The sequence below is a fragment of the Homalodisca vitripennis genome, chromosome 7 (genome assembly GCF_021130785.1).
Source record: "Homalodisca vitripennis isolate AUS2020 chromosome 7, UT_GWSS_2.1, whole genome shotgun sequence".
Classification (NCBI taxonomy): Eukaryota; Metazoa; Arthropoda; class Insecta; order Hemiptera; family Cicadellidae; genus Homalodisca; species Homalodisca vitripennis.
This window is the reverse complement of record NC_060213.1, coordinates 130,187,316-130,208,171: the sequence shown is the minus strand read 5'-3', so window position 1 is coordinate 130,208,171 and position 20,856 is coordinate 130,187,316. Positions and strand designations below refer to the sequence as shown.

The 20,856-nt window shown below is 33.6% G+C and overlaps 1 protein-coding gene across 1 annotated transcript in view; it reads right to left on the bottom strand.

Annotated features, from left to right (window-relative positions):
- LOC124366332 (integrin beta-PS-like) overlaps positions 1-20,856 on the bottom strand; it is a 76,596-nt gene that overhangs the window by 32,839 nt on the left and 22,901 nt on the right. Inside the window, 5 exon segments of the mRNA XM_046822797.1 lie at positions 3,469-3,639; positions 6,280-6,364; positions 12,346-12,574; positions 13,440-13,728; positions 14,814-14,972. Of these exon segments, the coding sequence (XP_046678753.1) occupies positions 3,469-3,639; positions 6,280-6,364; positions 12,346-12,574; positions 13,440-13,728; positions 14,814-14,972 (933 nt within the window).

Here is a 20,856-nt window from a genome sequence, read left to right as displayed (position 1 = left end):
GTCGCTCCTAAAATACAAAGTGGAAGAAGTGTTATTAAAAAATAATCCAGGACTGCAGGAAACACGTTGCAGCTCTCAAAATGGACACACCGGTGTAGTGACCATCTAAATAAGAATGAATGAAACTGCACAAACTGTGCAATATGGTGAGACTGTGGCCATGCAATGACATACAATTACAGAAAAACAATAGATTCCAAGTAACTAAGTATGAAGAGCTAACACATTTTGAAAAATCTATAACTTTAAACATTTGCCTAATGGTATGAAAAGAATGACAGAATACAACCAAATTAGTCACAATCAAAAAATTAATAACAAAGTATTCTTAACTTCAAACCTTCTATTGTTATAAACCCATTTAAAATAAATGGAAAACGAATCGATACTGACAATTTTATTTACGATAATTTTTAATTGGAGGAAAACTTAAAATGGAGGGGTACATGAGGATTCACTACCGAGCAAATTTGGGGTAAAGTGACAAAGTACTTACTCACAGTTCCTGAGAAAAACTAAGATTCCAAAACATATGCTATCATTACAATGAAATAATTAACGCAAAACAATTTATTTCATTATAATACCCTTACTATAAAAAAGGTTTTCAAGCAAATAGGAGTTTTAATAGACACTGAACTGATGCAAAGGAAAAAACGGGGATGTGAAGAAATGATTTTTAAACACTAGAGAACGGAAAAATATGAAATTATATTTATATGTTGTATAACTTCAAACTGAATTGTTCCTTTAGTTAGTTTTTAGAACTAGATAATTGCATCAGTAAGAAAACATTTCAATACAACATTATGTTATAATAATTATTATTGTTGATAAATTTCTATTATTATCTATAAAAAACTGTGTGAAAATACACAAACAGCACACAGCCAAATGTTGTACTATACGAACTGAGCTTATGAGTTAGGGTTAAAGTTGTACTACATTATTATATATATATATATATATATATACGAGGGTAATTCGGAAAGTAAGGTCCGTTTTTTTATTTAAAAAAAAAAACCACAACAGATTTTTTTCAAAAAACTTGTTTTATTTGATTCCTGACATCAATCACTATTTTTCTACATAATTTCCACTTTTTTTCAAACACTTGTCATAACGATCTACAAGTTTTTGAATGCCGGTGTCATAGAAGTCGGCCGCCTGCAACGATAACCAGTCTTGTTAACCACTTTAACCGGTGACGTCGAGTGATGCCACTCCATCGACTGGCGTTTAGTTTCTGGGGTTATGTGAGAAACCCATGTCTCGTCACCCGTCACAATGTGGTCTAAAAGGTTATCACCTTCCTGATGATATTGGATCAAAAATTCAAGAGCAATACCCATTCTTCTTTTTTGTGTTCCTCAGTAAGCAACCTGGGAACCCCACGTGAGCAAAATTTGCGAAAATCCAAAATTTCAGAAACAATTTTAAACAATGTGCTCACGTTTGGAAATTCTATTGCTAATGAAGAAACAGTGAATCGCCGATCTTCACGAATGTTTTCATCAACGGCTTTCACCAAATCTTCGGTGATCACTGACGGCCGACCAGATCGTGGTTCGTCATGGACATTTTCCCGTCCATCTTTAAAACCTCTCACCCACTTCCGCACTTTGCTGTCACTCATTGCATTTTTGGACTGTACACTTCATTTATCTGTCGATGAATATCCGCTGCTGAAACGTTCCTTGCTGTCAAAAACCGTATCAAAGACCGTATTTCACAGTCGGCGGGACGTTCAATAGTTTTTAAACATTTTAAAAAGCCACAGAAAACAGCAGACTACAACGATTTCACTGCAAATGGCGTCGTTCTGCGCGCAATGCATGCCAGGAGTCAGGGCGCATGCATATTTCGCTGCTCGCTTACTGTTAGTCTGGTTAATGCGAATCGGACCTTACTTTCCGAATTACCCTCGTGTATATATATATATATAATGATTTAAAGGAGAGAGTAGTACGATAAAATAGTCATAATGAACGCTCCATATTTTTATCTGAGATACACAACCAATCATTAGATTAATAATTGGCCTATCTCATCCACGATCACTGTTTGTAAGTATTTAATTTTGTTTATTTAAATAGTTTTATCAAGCAGAAAACTTGCTGTAAAAAAATATGTAACGTTTAAATGTGTAATTAAGAAAATAAGCAGAATCTGACTTCTTTGTAAATTTTTTTGTCTTGGTCATTCAGTGTAGACCTATTATGATCTGTATTATATAATTCAGTTGTCATAATAATTTGACTCCTGACTTAGGCGTGTCACAACATTCTCGTATGATTTGTTTCTTTTAAACTAGATTGAAGTTATGTGTTAGGTCAGTTTTACACCTGAGGAAAAGATCAGATTGCAGATCTTGAAACATAGTGTTCCTGATTTTTTGTATCACTGAACAATTGATAATGTCTGGAGAAAACCGAGTCCTTCACAGAATCTTACGTATTTATTTTACAATGAATAAATCCCTTTTTGGTCAAGCAGTTTTCTTTTATTCAAGATTAATTAGTCTCAGCTTACAGCTAATTACATTCAAGTTTGTTTTATGCAGGTTCGTATTGGCAACATTCGTGCTCTACACATTTTGAAAGTTAACAATTCGTGGTCTACACTCAGTCATGGAGCTAAAACTTTGTGGCCTAAAATCTGTCATGGAGCTAACACTTTGTAGTCTAAAATCTGTCATGGAGCTAACACTTCGTAGTCTAAAATCTGTCATGGAGGTAACACTTCGTGGTCTACACTCTGTCATGGAGCTAACAGTTCATGGCCTAAAATCTGTCATGGAGCTAACACTTTGTACGATCTACACTTTTTCATGCAGCTAACACTTCATAGTCTACAATCTGTCACGGAACTAACACTTCATAGTCTCAGATATTCATTTCCTCCACAAATTTTTTCGGTGCTGGAGTAACAGTCAGAGTAAAGGACATCCAGTTTATGGATAGTGTGTATTCCCTAATATTTTTTGAAAAATATATAAAGGCAAGAATGACGTTTACGTCTAAGTGTATTGGTTTGTTCATATTGTAAGTTCAAATTGCATACTTCACAATTTAATCGAGAATTATAAAAATTATTTTTTACATCCAGCATTACAGCATGAACAAACTGAGAGGATGAGGATGGAGTAGGGGTGGAGAGGGTCCTGATCATTATATACGTGATGAGTGGATGCATTAACAACTTACTCTGTACAGTTCAGGTGTAAACTAGATTTCTTATTCTATTGACTAAAGTTTATGTGGTGGAGAAACATGGTTGTTTTATTTTTACGTAACTGTGTTGACTCGATTTTCACATTATGTGATAACATTAACATTAAAACTGTACTTCACTCAGAACTCCACACCAAATTTCATACCTCATCAGAATCTAAAAGAAAATTAAGTTATGCATTTGTAGCGTACAGTTGTTTATCCAGGTGTAATACAATTAGGAAGAGTGACCGACCTTTCCGTCCCCGGCGTAGTGGAACCCGGCGTCCGTAGAGAAGACCAGCAGCCTCCGAGCCTTCTCCCGCCAGCCGATCTGGTCCCGGCAGACGACGGCCTGCATAATGGCATCAAAACCTCCCTCAGGAGCGTCCAGGTTTCCCGACACTGCAGCCTTGTGCACCTCCCCCTATGACATATGGTCAAGTAAGTGACAGTTACACATCTCTGCAAGATTTTCACAAAATTATCATTTTGTTATTACAAACACATAACACATTACTGGAATTAATTTCCCTATCTTTCACAATAAAACATAGATGTTTTTTAACAAATTTTAAGACAATTTTTTACTAAGTTCATATGTTTTAAATGAAAAATGTGTGTTACTTTACATGTATGTGAGAGAGAAAAAATAAATATCTACAAAACCATATTAAATGAACTATTGTTACACAATAAGCACAAAATAAAATACATAAAATGCAAATGTAACACATAAACTATACACAAATTATTAGCAAGTTCCCTTACTATATATAGATATTTACAATTTCAAATTACTTCATATGAAATTGAAATTACAAACAATAGTAAACACAAGAAGCAATAGCATAAAATGATATTGAATGACTATTATAGAACAACACAAACAAATAAAATATAACTAACATGCAAAATTTATATGATTATGGCAAAACCTTTGAAATCCGGCTTCCTTCAGCCCAGACTATAATGAACTAATTTTACTAAAATTAAACATTGGAAAGACATTTTAACAAAAATGTTAACCTAACCTAACCTCTTCCTTACGAGAACAATTCCAACCATCAAACCCAACAAATTTGAGAAAAACATTAAAAAAATCATGGTACTTTTAGTACTGCTGTGAAGTTTTTAGTATTTTGTTTTTCAATTATATAAATTTAAAGGCCTAATGACTAAATGAATACCTTTATTTTTTATAGTGTTCGCTTCTGTCAAAGTTTCTGAAGTTTACATATAATTACAAATATTAACTGAAATTTATTATGATACCAAATTTAACTTGTACCATGATCGAGAATCCTATTAATTCGTAACATAATGACATATCTCATGCGACCTCTACAGCTCAGAAAATTAACGACGCCAAATCCTTATTTGTCTATTTTGTGGACACACCAGATTTCAGTGGGTTTTACCGAAGCAAAGCACTCAAATGCTTACAAGTGGTAATATTTACCAATCTCTTCAAACAAAAAGCAAATCTACTAAAACAAATACAAAATACAATACAAATCATGCCTCATGCAAAGTATACAAAATACAAATGCGTAAAATAAAACATCATGCAATCAATTAACAGTCTTTATTATAGAGGTTGGCCGAATGATAACTTTAATTTAGAAATTACTTTCTGAATATGGAAATTCACTTAATAGCAAACACAAATTGTTTGGTTATAATGGTATTATAAATAAGTTAAAAATAGTCAAAATAATAACTTTGCCGAAGAAAATTTGATAATATAAAATTAGCATATAACAACCAGATGAAACGAAAATTTTGAAAATGTTTTATACAATGTAGTCTTAACACATATTCTGTTTAAAGAAATTGTTATCAATTTTAAAATATAAATATTTTTAGTTATATAAATTTGTAAAGAATAAAGGCCTAGTTCCATAAGCAAAGCTTTAAAAAATAACACCAAAAGCGAATGTTATAAGATTTTACATTTATTATGTAAAAATACAATAAGCGATATAGCATGATATGTTTTTCACCAAACATATAACACATGTATAATATTTACAGATAAAATGGAAATATATTAGGATAAGCTAGACATTGGGTATTAAATTTGCGCGTTTATATATAGGGTGGGATGTTTGTAGGCCTGGTTATAAATTAATTATATATATACTGATTAATTAGTTAGATTCAAAATGGAAAAATTAAAAATTTGGTTTTTCAAAAAGCAACTTTTTGGTTATGGCAAAATTGGGTGCTTTATGGGCGGAGAACACTAGAGTGGGTTATTGTAAAAATATTATTTTAAAAGCCAAAAAAAGAGTGCTTCTTTGAATCTCAAAACAAGAGCCTCTACACTTAAATCCTCTTGAAAACAGACACAGATATCAGGAAGAGAAATTAAAATCAGAAGATAAACAGGACTATCTTAGTAGTTTAGAATTAAACACTAACAATTTAAGCATCTATTTTTGACATCATTCAATAGATTACAGTTAAACTACATGATCAAGACTATGCAGATGATCTATATAAAGATTAAAGTTTTAATTTTATTTGTCTATTTTAAAAACCTACAGAATATAGGTTTTGACTGACATGGATATGTATGACGTACATTATTAAATATGGTGTATCAAATTATAATTTTGTTATAATAATAAAATAATTTAAAACTGAGATCATTGTTTGGCTGATGTTATCACATAATTTTGAAAAATAATACTTTTATCGTAATAGAACATAATTATTGTAAAACGATTTATTAATACAAATAGTAATTTAACAGAAAAAAAATCTTTTTGAACAACGTTTTTCTTTAAAAAGAAATAAAGGGCGGTTACACTACAGATGAAATGTTATTAAAAGTGATTGATTCATAAATATTTCAACAATTACTTACTTAAATCTGATGCATGAGTTAAATGTTTTATAAGAAAGTTGAAGATATCAAAGATCTATAATGGTACAAATGTACGTTGAAATAAAAAAAACTGAGCACGTTAAAAGAAACGGAAAAAAATTATTAAAAATTAGTGAGAGCGAGATTTCAAGAGGATTTTAGTGGAGGGGAGGGGCTCAGAGAGTGACTTACAGAGAATCTACCCGTATTGGTACTTAGCGACATGACATTCTGATAACCGTAAGGGGCCGCACAACGCGGGCACGGCTCGACCAGGCTAGAACAGAGACAAGGGTGAGCAGAGCAATATGGCAACAGAGAGAGAGGTGGACACTGCTGCGGCATCTAGGTCTGTCACAACCGCAACCAAGTCGAAAAGAGCAGACTAGTTGATGTCGACAAGGAAAAACTCTAAAAGGAAATAAACGGATTTAAAATAGACGAGTATAATAAACAATGTGAATATTGTTCCTTTCGACTGGAAAGGTTTACGGCATTTCCACACAAAAATACCAGAAATCTATAAAAACAATAAGTTGTTCTAATAACATTTTTATAAAAATAAACCGTAAACATATTACAAAATTGATTAAATTTCGATAGTTTATATGGCGCTTCTAGGACACTTTCAGAGACAACAGCAGTAAATCAATGTAAAATCTCTGTACAAATGTAAAAAAATTAACGTGAAGCACGTAAAATAAATATAAATTTACATAAAAAACCAGTCTCTTAACAACACTGTTTACGTGTAAATTTATGATTTTTTTTATGCTCTTCATGTTAACGTTTTACATTTTGAGAGTTTAGATTGATTTACTGTTGTCTCTGAAAGTGTTCTAGAAGCGCCATACTGAAGTACCGACCATATTAGTTAAGATATTACTGCTCCATTGAAGGCAGCTTACGATCGGTCACCTGACCGCAGCAGTGTCCACAGATGAACAGATAGCAACATGAGAGACCCGTACCACACAGACCAGCCCTCATGCCCAGCCGCCAGCCACAACTAGACAACAACACCACATCGCTGCGACTGCGCTAACAGATCTTAAGGCATTTGTCTGTTCAAGGTCACTGTGAAATAAACCACACAAATCTTACATTCGCACCTCATGGTACAGACGGCAGCAAAATCTTACATGTTTGTGGAATCTGCATAGTGTGAGCCTCCACAATTTCTACTACACTATGTTATGGATGAAATTTACAAATTTGAGATAAACAGAAATACATTCAGTCAACTAACGAGAAACTTTTATACCGAACTTCAAGGATTATAAACGGGTCTGAGTATTTTGCATCTTGTATGTTTAATGTATTATTCAAGTTAAGGGGAAACCCTAAATGATGCACTGGAAGAAGCCACACACATAATAAAAAATATTTCACCATTACTGGATTGATCGCAGCACATAATAAAAAAATTTCAAAACACAAGGCAGGTTATGCAGTTTTGTGTACAGTTTCACAAGTAAAATTGTAAATGGTACCAATAGTTGCACACTAAAACGTCACAAAAATTCCAATTCATAATTCATAATCTCTTTATTGCGTGTTTGACAATATGTAACATTGTATTACATTAGTCAAATGCATCATAAAATATATCCTAACTACACATTTACTCACAGTCATACTTACATCTCAGCATTCTCACGACACAATCACACAGACTTCGGATCCATGATTTTCAATCATCCCAACGGCTCGTCATCAAAAGCCTCGGTTTTTGAGGGCACAAATTAAAGTAAGGGAGGCGCAAAGGTCCTTTTAGGACTAAGTGCGGGGACAAAGTGTCCTCTTCCCTCAGAAGGAAGAAAAAAAAAAAAAAAAAAAACCGCTCGTCATGAATTCATCAATCGAGTAAAACGCTTTAGACACCAACAGGCGTCTGAGACGAGTTTTGAATTGATTGAGGTTGTTGGAGTTTTTGATATCCCCAGGGAGCTTGTTGATTAGTCTGACACCCACCTGCTGAGGGAGGTGTTGCGATAATGCCAGTCTGCGTTGATGAGTTCGCAAGTTGTCCCTGCCTCTAGTTTCATATTGGTGAACGTCCCTGCCACTTATCAAGGCACATCTCGATCTGCAGTACACGATCACCTCAAAAACGTAAAGCCAATAATCTCCTTCTATTTGGCTAGAGTTACCAGCTTCGATGAAGAATCGAATTTTGCCATCAATGGATCTGGTTATCCCATCAATTATAATATCAAATAGACAATCATCAAAGTTTCAAGTTCATATTGTGCCGAAACGTAGTTGACACAATTAAAATCTCTTTACGATTTGACATGTGTTGACGGCTTTCCACAGCAAGGCCGAAATATTTCAAGATGTATTGTGTTAATCATTTTAGTGCCAACATCCATATATACAGATGTTGTGAAAACTACCTTAGAATACCAACGTTTGTATACACGGAAGTTCGTGGTAAAGATTCTAAAGTGGCAATTATTTTTTACATATTACAAAGTTTTTGGCATATAAACAATCAAAATAAACCAAATTGCAAGAAAAGATATTTATAGTAATTTTGTAAGATTAATTAGATGAATTTAAATTTAGTGTAAAAAACATCACAAAAAGTAAACATTTTGTTTTTTAAGAAACAACATAAATGTTTCAATTTTCAAAATATTAATCAAAACTTTTTTATGTTTATATTAGTTTAATATCCTCTTTCAATTGATATTACAGTATGTTTTATATTGGAATAACTTTTCAATGTGCTATTTCTCATGTGCAACTGAAAAAATATATACTGTCAGTAAATATTTTTATTTTGTAACTTTTGTTTTTAGTTTTTATGAAGGAGAATTATTTTTCTGGTAACTTATTCTAAATGAAGTTTCACTTATTCAGAACTCATTGATAGCCTGTGTATTTTATAAACTTTGTTTGAATCTCATGAGTTTAGATTAGGCCTTCAAGAAAGTGAAAATGTAGGTTTACACAAAAATTAGTGTTGTTTTCACAGTTTTATGGATAATAAAATAATTTTTGGTGTCTGTGTACTTGTGTTTTTTTAAATATAATATATTAGCACTACATGCATGTTTTATACGCTTTTATTATTTTAAATTATAAAGAAAATAAAATAAAAATTAACAACCTATCTAAAACTTTTTTATATAAGTTTGACATTTTTCAGCAGTACCTTAAGAAATCTCTAGCATTTTTCGGAAAAACTTTTTTATCATGCTCCGGCACTAAAAGTGTTAACAATGTTTTGACACAGTGTAAACCAACAGCTTAGATGACAGTCATGACATAGGTCACGTAAGCATAAGAACTAATATCAGATGGACAGGTTCACTGCCCAAATACCAGACTCAATAATGAGTTCATTAATTATTTCCGTATATACCATTCCATATACATATATATTTACAAATACATATATATTTAAGTTTCAACACACAAATAGTGGCACTTGTGTACCGGTATAACAGGCAGTAGGTTAGACAGCAAACAATAACCTGCCTTGTGTTTTTAACTTTCCATTTTACCAAATGTTCTGTTGAATGGTGAAACATCAGTGTTTATTGTGATTATTACATTAATGTATGACTTTTTCAACAGCTTTTCGTTTAGGTGAATCTTGTTATAGTTCTCTACAACACTTGTAAAATTAAAATAAATCATCAATTTTTCACATTTTTATTATATATACTAGTAATATACATTTACAATAAAAAGTGCGGAAGAGACATGCAGGGTGTGATTTAAACAGAGAAGTGCCTTAAGCAGATGACAAATCAAGTTTCGAAATGGTTTATGATAAACGGTGATGAAAAGCTACATTCTGACATTGACAGAAGCGGTGTCGTTATCTAACGATGGGCCAGCAGGCTAACATGTACGAACATGTAGGCGCGAGCGAGCGCATGTTGAGACATGCCGACTTACGTTGAACTTGGCGGTGTGTCTGTTGTGAGCATCATGCGGTTGCGGAAACCGTAAGGAGCTTCACATTGGTCGCATGGCTCCTTTAGTCTATAAATAATAACAGTATCAGAGTAAAACACCAGTACTACCACTAGTGCCTTCAGGGCCATCTTTCAATTTATATAAGTAAAATTTAATTCATTTTCAAGCGTATCCAGTAACTAATACTTCACTTATCATCTGGAAAATACCTACAATCCAAGAATTTCCTAAGTAAAGCTTAAAAAAAAAACTATATCACTCATGTAATTCTATAATGACGAATGTAAAGTATAAAACAATTTTCTTATACTTAAATGACTCAAATTATTAATTTGCATCTATCATAATAAACCAAATCTAAAATGACCCATTGACTTCTGAATTTTTTTGCTTATAGATACATAATCACTGACCAACTCGCTTATGAAGAAAGCATTTTTACAGCATTTCTCAACAAGTCAGAAAGTTGGCTTTGGGCTCAAACCCTCAGTAACATTAAAATATTACAAGTTTTATATTTTAACCTTTTCAGTGCCAGATATTTTTCGTTGCACAAAAATATACCCTATGACAAGGTGTATACCCTATGATGTAGCAAGAAGAGCCAGGCCAAAACGTACTATATTTACAGCCGCCCACATTAAATGTTTTCACTTTTTACTTTCTTAATTTTAGACAGTAAATTTTTTAACTCCAATAAATGCACAGTAAAAAATTCCTCACACAGTATATTGTGTTTTAGTTCTCACCCTTAGGTATTATGGTACGTAATTTCAAAAATTCACTGAACTATCTGGAAAAATAAAGTTTTTAGTATCGATTATATAAAAAACGTCTAGTTGTAATATTTCATGATTTTTCATAAACGAAAAATAATATACATATTTCATTCAAATATAAACTCTCTAAGAGCATAATGTTTTTGTTTTGTTTTCATAAGAAGAATCTTTATAGCAATCTCTTGACAACGTAATTTCTTAAAGTTTAAATCGTAGGCTTTCTTTTGTCACAGCCTCTTGCTTATGGAGTAAAATTCCTGTGAACTTATAAAGTGGGCTTGCAAGAATCCTTTTCTTAAAGTTTCATCACCCTCAGCAAGGTGCATCCCATTCCCCATCCCTTGTGTCGAAGTTGGGTGGATTGAAAAGGGTGAGTATTATGTGCACCATACACCATCCCTTGTGTGGAAACTAGGTGAATTTAAAAGGCTGAGTATTACAGGTGGTAACATACACCCGTATCTTCTGTGGAAATTAAAAAGGGTGAATATTTGGTTACCAGCACACTCCTATCATTGTTTCCTTCCCTATTATTGTTTCTTTTTTCCTATTCACAAACATTTATATATTGTTTAGGTCAATGGCCAAAGAAACAAAGGAGTGAATCTGAGAGATAGGAACTTTGTTTAACCTTTAGTTTTTAGTTTGTATATTCTATCAACCACAGTTTCAATTAATGTGCCAAAGGTTGACTGACTCTAAAAATTTAATATATCAGTAATTAATGGGAGAGAAGCAAAAGGACCTACAGATTGACGTAACAATCAAATTGCTCAGAAATTGTTTCACACTCACCCATAGATTCTACTTTCATCTCCATACGTTGTAAAGGAAAACTTTTTTACTTTCAGTGAAAATATTTGTTTTAGAACCCCTTCTCCAAAATGTGGCTGAGACAGTTTGGTAAAACGTCTGTCTTATGATTGTTTGGATATACACAAACATCCTTAAAGCTATCTAATATGGATATACTTACATACCTTTATTTAACTAAAAAAATATAGTTTTAGATTTTAAAAATCCTTTTTGGACTAACTTCAACCAGGGAAGCTAAATGATCAGGTGTAGAAATATTAAGCTACCAATGAGCTAACAAAATATTTCATTTGACAAACAACAAATATGTTGGGTAATGAGGGCAAAAGTCTTTTCTTTTCTTGGTAACCAATTCAATCTCCCTTATAGTAAGCTAAATGGCGGCCTAATATTTTTGTAAGGGTATATTCACACTTACAATGTCTAGTGTTGTATGACTGCCTTTGAACGGGTTAACAAGAAAAAAAATAGCAATATAGCAAACCTTACAGCCTTTACAAAAATATTATTGAAAAACAGTTGATGGTGTTTTTGGTGAATAATGCCTCCTTTATAATATAAATGAGTTTTATACACAATGATTTCAGTTGGTCTGCAAAATCAAGATCCAAAAATAAATTTTGGCAACCAAGAATTCCCACACCTACCTCCCAAGGAAATTTCTTGTCATAGACCTTAAAGCTATTCTAACCAAACTTAACTCCGACTTGACCAATCCTGTCCTTACTTGTTGGGCACTGTGCTGACATAGGGCATGACCACCTTGTCTACAAAGCTGCCGAACCCCAGGCGGAAGTTCCTGGTGATGCTCTGCATCCTTTTGGCCAGCACGTCGCCCAGACTGGACAACTTCTCCTTGTCATCCTCCATAGACTTGCTGAGGTCCATGAGGTAATAGAGGTCCACAGGGTAATCCTCGGCCTGGGCATAATCTACCGTAATCCTGAAAGCCTCATCTGCAACACAACAATTTTAATTTAAAAAACTCATACATTTTTCAGCTAGTCCTTATGTGAAAATCATTAAAGTAATAGGCTAAACCATTTGATGCAGCATACAGTAACCCTACAGGAATGTATACTCAAATGTTAAAAAGTACCCAGAACATGTAATAAGGTCAAATAAACTAATAACATCTACTAAATATTTTTCATCTTTTGGATCAGGAGGTGCTCAAACGGAATTCCTTGAGCACACAATAAGCATTATTGTTTATCATGTCACCCCCAAAAACCAGAAGGAAGAGAAATAGAACAGGAGGAGATAGGGGGAAAAACCAAAAAGAATCATGTTGCTGTGTCAGAACTACCCCAATCTGGACCTCCTTCCATTTTGTCTAAAAAGCACTTTCAGTACTAATGTCAAACATCCTGTTATTGTCCTCAGGGCAAAAGGATGATAAATTATTTGATTGGTGATCAGCTTATATTTACTTTACCCTCCAGCTTCCTTACCTCCCTTTGGCCTATGCCCCTGTTATTTTCTGCTTCTCCCCTGAGGGTTTCTGACAAAACAAAATTAGTTCACTTGACACTCTTTATCTCTTAAAAATTAAATACAACATTCAGAAAAGTTTAACAGGTTACAGAAATGAGCCTACTTAGAAAGAAGCTGTCCTGTCTAGAATGATAGGCATTTACACTTGCTTCTATCAATAAAATCTTGGTGGGGCCTACAAAACTAACACAGTTGATGATTACAATAAATTGGGGTCCCTTTGGCTTGTTTCCATTTTCCAGAAGATACATTATCTCTTACAAGAGATAAAGGAATAAGAAGAAGGAAATTTTTAAGGAATTATACATTATTGAGATAACTCACTGATTCTTAGCTTGAGGGAGACCCGCTGAGGTGAGATCTGCACAGCCTCGTGGTGAGACGATGATGACGATGAGGATGATGATGAAGAAGACGAGGAGGAGGAAGACGATGAAGATGTGGCTGTGTAGGTGGAGTTGGCGTAGTATCCGCTGCCGGAGTACTTGCCCTTGCTGAGTTTCCTCTGCTCTATGGCTCTGAACTCGTTGCCTGGGTCCACGATGTACGACTCCTCACACTGGACCCGAGGGTTACCACTCGGTTGATAGCAGCGTTTACGGTCTTCAAATCCCTGCAAGTTAAGCATAAAAATTTAGAGGTTTATAAAAAACAGCACTGTTGTTAAGAAATTTTAATAAAATAAAAACGTTAATTTCTAATTTGGCTAAATTAATTTATTGCAGTGACAAGATTTAAATTATACATTATCATCCATAGTAAGAAACATAATATATTCTGCTAAAATCCTAATGATAAAACATAACATAATACCACCAAAAAAATAATTGTCCATACTATGTACCTTGAATTTTTCTCTAGTGTTCAGAGAAATGGCAACTCAAAAAAACCGTGGTTGCTAAAGAAAACCCGAACACCGACGCTATAAAGAAGATAGCATACTCAACTCTTGATATGTACCGTGGTTTTTATACAAAAAGGTTAACTCTAGATGTACATTGTCACAAATTGTCTTTCTTCACAGGAAATATACATTACTCTCTGTTATGTGTATAACATAAGATGTAATAATGAATGCAATCTGCCAACATCATATATTCAATAAACAATAGGTTTTGTAATGTTTGATTGATATTTCATTAACACTTTTTGATTATTTTGAAAATCCATAAGACACTTTTGAGGATTGTGACAGTACCTTCCTGGAAATCCTCTTATAAGCAAAAATTTTAAAGAGCTTAAAAACGATGTCAGTCCCAAACTCTCATATATTCAAAAATTTTATTTTTGATGCAGGCAGATATTATACATTACTCAGTAACAAAATTTACCAAGGGTACAAAGCTCAACAAAAATTAATCTTCAATATTCTATACATCGGCTGACATTATTTGAAAAAAAAAAACACCTCTTTATAAGGGAAAATAATTTTTAAGAAATTACTTATGTCACTAAAATTAAGAATAATGTACGAAAGGAATCATTTAAAACTAGAACAGAATTTTTATTGACGAAAAATTATAGTATAAAGGAATACTTTAACAACACATAGTAAATAAGTTTAATGTAAATGTGTTTTAATTTGTTTTCAATATTGCTCCTACCAATGAAAATGTTACCAGTTTTGTTGGCTTTTATGATTTATAAAACATTACGTAACAATAAATAATTGATTGATATCTAGTGTACCACACTGACCGTGGGTTGTGCGCACCAGGCACAGGTCGGTGTCTGTATGCACTCGTGACAAGTCTGCTTCACTGTGCAAGGGTTCTGTGTCAACTTCTCGGACTGCTGGCAGTGTACGGACACGCACACCACACTCAGCGTCAGCACCCACCACAGCCGCACCTCCATCTGCAATCAACGCTCTTGTAAACAACATATTCTTCTACCTATACTACGGAGGTTGTCCGGAAATTAACCTTTGTTTCCATGTAGTGTGAGCAGAGGTGAAGTTTATACCACTTGTTTGTTTACCGTTGTCGGCCATTAACACTCTTTTGAGAGGACATATAATCGCCCCTCCAATTAACATTATGAAGAGTAACACAAAAACATGTTACATACACTTACACTTTATGGAATCAGTGTTTTCTTGTAACTGAACCCAAAAGAGATTTCCTGCCAATTTATAGAAGTAGTTGTATGAATTCGTCACTAAATCATTAAAATCTAAAAACTGTTAGAATCACAAAAGATAATAAATAAACACAGAAGGAGAAAGTCTACTGAACAAAGTTATGATTGACAATAAAATGTCTACAAAAATTCTGAGCCGAATAGTCAAGGGCTTGAACTTATTCATCCCATTAATCAACCCAAATAAAGCCCTTCAAACTATTGGCTAAACAATAGCTGTTGTAATTTGCAGAGGATATTTTTAATACCTACTTTACAATCTGAATATGACACTACGAGAATTTCATTGTTCATGAATATGAAAAAAGTGACTTTGTTCAACACTTTATATCTAGCAAGAAACTTCAAGGTACCATTATCAGATTCCTTTAATATCTCACAATAGAATTTGATGGTTGATGCAATCATAATAATGGTGCAAACATCCAGCACCAATATCTATGTATTTTGATTAAAATATAAATCCAAAGAACTGAAAATAATAAACCAATACAATGGATTATCAAAAGACCCGACAAAACGTGACAGTCTTTTGTTATGTTACTTATGAAGTTACTTGCATCTTTGCTGCCTTTTTACACAAAAATCTATAGTGTTCTTCCTTTGACAATGAAACGTATATACCAAGTTTCAATTCTGTAGGACCTTTTTTATCAAGTATTATCGCAAAGATGGAGAAACAGACAGAAGGAAAAACAAATGTCATAGCAATTTTAAGGGTTCTTAATAACACTTACATCAAAACTTCCTTTGATGTGTAATGAAATGGTACTCTTTTTACATAGTATAACATATTATATTTAGAGTATTTACAGATCATTTTATGATACCATGCAATCTAAAAGAAAGTGGTATGTTCTTCAAAAATTGGATGTGAAACCTCCACAGACTTGTCCAAATGAAGAGGCATTTGGTTATCAGGTTCTGCTTTTTTCATACCCTAGGTTGCAATATGGGGCATTGTGAAATGATGAGTGATGTTTTTGGTTCAGAAAAATCTAGCATTAGCACTAAGCAATTAGAATATTTTATAACTAGCAGTATAGGTAAACTTTGAATAACTTAAGTTATTGCAATGCAGCTTACTTAAGTAACCATCAAAATATTAGAGGATTACAGTCATCTCTAGAATCCTGGATACTACACTTGCTGAGTTAAACCCAAACATTGTTGTCTTGACAGAAGTCCTACTTAAAGGTTCAATATAAATGGTTACACCATAAGTGCTAGTTAGTAAAAAAAAGGATAGAGGTTGGGGTGTAATTATTTCAACAAAATCTTTTGTGTGAGATTTGCAAAGAAGTTACATTACCACAAAATTCAAGACAATACTGTTTACCAAATATTTGTGTTTTTTGCATAGTAGAATTACAAAAGATACAACCAAGGAAACAATTGAAAAAAAAAACAACTGTTAAGCTACATCAAAGGAAGTTAGAAAAATAAAAATAAACGGGTAAAGAAAAAACTTATCTCTTTAAAAACCCAATATTATAAAACAAAGATTAAAAATTTAAATAATGTAACAGACCCTTTTGGCAAATAATCAATTCTGGAGGGATAAGCGAGACAAGAATTTCCAATGTTATGGAAGAAACAAGAGCAGAAAACTGTTCCTCGATCATGAAGGGTGATGTAAATGTAGACAGCTAAAAGTCACATAGCAGGGATACCTTCATTTTAAATGATAGACTAAACAGACACAATCCATCTAGACTTTTGCTGCCTGCCACAAGAATTACTTCTCAATTCTCGACAGTCGAAATTAATGGTGAATAAACAAGCAACCCACACATAATTGCAGAACATTTCAATAAATTCTTATCAACATAGCAGATAAAACACTTGAGATTAACAGACAGCATATCTATAATACAAAGACATTTCAAGCACAACATGTAAACTGTCACCTCAAAAATCTGCCGAACAGAAATACATAAGAACATAATCAAACATAATCACGAGTTTCAAGCCTAAAACTTCAGCAGGCATAAATGGCGTATCATTCAAGCTATTTAAAACAATATAGTCATATACTTACACCACATCTGGCCTTTATAACTAATATGACCTTAATATCAGGGACATTCCCATCACCCTTAAAATTAACTACAAGGTGTACTCTAAGTAAAAAAATGGAAGTCTAACACAAGCAACTTCAGTCCTATCTTGCTAATTACAAATTTTTAAAAAGTGACTGAACGGGTTGTGCTAAAAAGACTATAGCGAAAACTGATAGACTATAGCGAAAAATATAAGCTACTAACGAAAAGTAAAGACACCTATCTACTACTACTGCAATCATTGAGCTAACTGAGTTAATAATTGACCATCTGGAGATAGGGAAGCTAGTTACTCGTATTTTGCTCTATTTCAGTAAAACATACAATTTTCATACCATAGATCAAAACCACTCCTTGTAAATAGAGAGGTGTACCACAAGGATCTTTTTTTGGCCCTGTATTGTTTATTTGATTTACATATGACATGCCTCGATACCTGGATGGACTCCATCATACGCTTGTACTACACTTAAATAAACTCATTTTACCATATTCTTAAATTTATATATTTATATTAATATTAGTATTTAGTTTTATTGAAGTGGTGCTATTATTTGTACCTTGTACATATTATGGAATGAAGTGATTTGACTGTGACCATGACTAATAAACGTTTCACATGGTTGTTTCTTACACAGTTTATGACGGTTATGTAAGTACGTTAACAATCAAATTTATATTTTCTGATTCGAGACTCGACAGGAATGTGGACACTCGGCAGTGTTCCGGTACAGTACCAGGAGAGGTGTGCCTGTGCCATGTGCCAGACTGTGCCGTTTGAGGTGTCAAGAGAAGCCTTGTAAGGCCTGACCTTGACTAACCAGTCTGTCCGTCCGTCTGTAACATTCCCCACTGGGTCACACGTAACTACCTTACTTTACCTTCAACATACAACAGACTTGACAGTGGACAACTTTGTTGGGTTTTAATTCCTGCACACATACTTACTTTGTAATACCTTACAATTAAAAATTCATGGATGAGAGAAAAACAATGTATCTAGAAACCTTTGGAATCTATTGTTTACTAGATGCTTGATACTCTTTACATAGTTTCGACATCAGAGACAACTGGACTACACAATATAGAGTAATCTAGGTGAAGTGGTAGTCTCATTGTCTCATCAGGTGCACAATCGAGTGCACTTACAATTTTTTGTACACACGATCTCTAAGCACGGTGGAGCAACCGAGTTTTCTACACATAACGTAACTATGATGGGAAGGGTTGATTCAATGTGAATGTTGAGTTTAGCTACAGTTCCAGATCAACTTCTTCTTAGTGCAGTGACTGGAATATGGATTGGATCTTCAGACGAACATGACTCCCACATTCCAGGAGTCAAGTCTATGGCAGCTTCAGATTCCAGACGCTGCACTAAGAGGAAGTTGAACTGGAAGTAAACTCAGACTGAATCAACCCTTTCCACCACAGCTACGTTGTGTAAACAATTTTATAATTTTTATCTTTAGTTATATATGTTTTATTGCTTATGGTTCTATTTTATTTTTTCAATTAATAAAAAAAATATCAATAGAACCAAATAACATATTTTAAATCTGTATTTATTGTTTTATTTTCTTATAAATTGTAAATAAAAATACAATAAAATCCAAAAATAGCTTTAAGGTTTACGTAAAAAACACATTTTCCCAAATACGCAAAACAGTAACTTTACTGCACACCCTACACATTACTATGCTATTACACAAAACAATGCCTGTATTACACGCTTTACACATTACTTTGCTAATATGCAGACCAGTGACTACTTCTATCCCTTACACATAGGAGCAAGAACATAGCCAGAAACAAATGGGGGGGGAGTCAAGGCAAGTCCTTTAGCGGACAGAAAATAAGGCAAGTGCAGCCAACCACTAATTCCCATTTTGTTCCTTAAAAAGTTCTTGACCCATTTCAAAGTTGAGAACGATCTTTCAGCAGTGCATGTCAGTAATACTGAATTATTTAAATAATAATAATAATAATAGTTTGCTAAAAGAGTAATTCAACAAAATTAAAAATTTGGGGGGAGTCCGGACCCCTTGGGCCCCCTCACTTGCTACATCCTTGCATAGGAGCGTAGTAATAGTCTACTATTACAAGGAGCAGTGACTGTACTGCATGCCTTATTATTATGTCACTTCGCTTTTCCCTTATGCTCATATCTGGATGTGATTGTCTACTTGTACTTTGTTGTATATGATGTTTCCTATTTGACGACTATCTCATTCAGGGCCTATCCATTTCCACATAAAATGTGACTTTTACAACTCGAGTTCCTGCCAGATCCAACTTGAACGACCTAGACGACTACAGACTATCTTCTATACAATCACTAGTGCGGCAACAAAGACTAAATATTGAGGAGGCAAAAAAACAATAGAAATCGAGAACAGTGCACAACAGTTTTACACAAAATCTCACAAACCATTAACATATTTTGGTATTGTTGTATTATCCGGAGGCCACTATTTTGGTTGAGTTTTCCTTATCGGGGACCAAAATAAATTACAGTATTAAAAATAACAATCTTCATTAAACCTATTTTGAAATTTACAAGTCATTACAACGAACGGTTACCATATTCTGCCTCCCAAGAGTAAGCGATGTCGTCGAGAATTGAGTTGAATACATCGCCACCAGTCGCCGCTACTCCCGATCGCCACACGCATTCTGCCGATGAAAAACTTTACTCTTCAGTTCGAAGTAAATCCCAGAGGCGAAGATAATCATTCACGGTAAAAATCATAAATTAATAACCAAGCTCACGGCATTCAATGAAAACAAAAACTAAAAGAACAACAATTAACTATTCGAAAGTGATGCGTACTCTAGGCCTACTTGAAGGGTCGCTCGTCTAGGCCTATTTAGAGGCCATTGTGCGACAGGAAGTATGTATGACTCATCGCGTATATTTCGATTCATTATGGAACAAGGGAAGTACTAGTGACATAACTATACGGAAAACTCGTCCAAAAATAGTAGTCTCCGAATAATAACAAAGTACCTAAAAGGTTATGTTAATTGAAATATGTGTTTCAGAAGCTTCAAAACGTAATTGCCAAAAAAAAAAAAAAAAAAAAAAAAAAAAAAAAAAAAAAAAAAAAAAAATTGGAGTGCAAAAAAATCCAAGAGATTTCCAGACAGATATTTATTTAAAAGCTCGTTAAACTAATAAAGGATCCTCATGCAAGGCAAAGCGGGCTCACAAACGATCCTGATTTTATCTACAGTCCTAATTTGGCGAGACAGTGATTTATGTTCCCAAAACATTAGTGATCGGCGATAGCGGCACCCTTCATTTGGTAGCTTTCTACAAGTTATGCTAAATACTACACAGAGTGTCTACCAAAATACAAAAAAGACCAACAAATTTTCGTTTTTCCACATTTATTAAATTTTTTCCAATTTTTCCAGATCTCACCAAACAAGACATTTTTGTTTTATTTTAAATCCAACTAAAAATCAACCAAACAATGTTTAATTAAATAAAGTTTACTAATTAACTTAAGTAGCACATTAAAGAAATATTA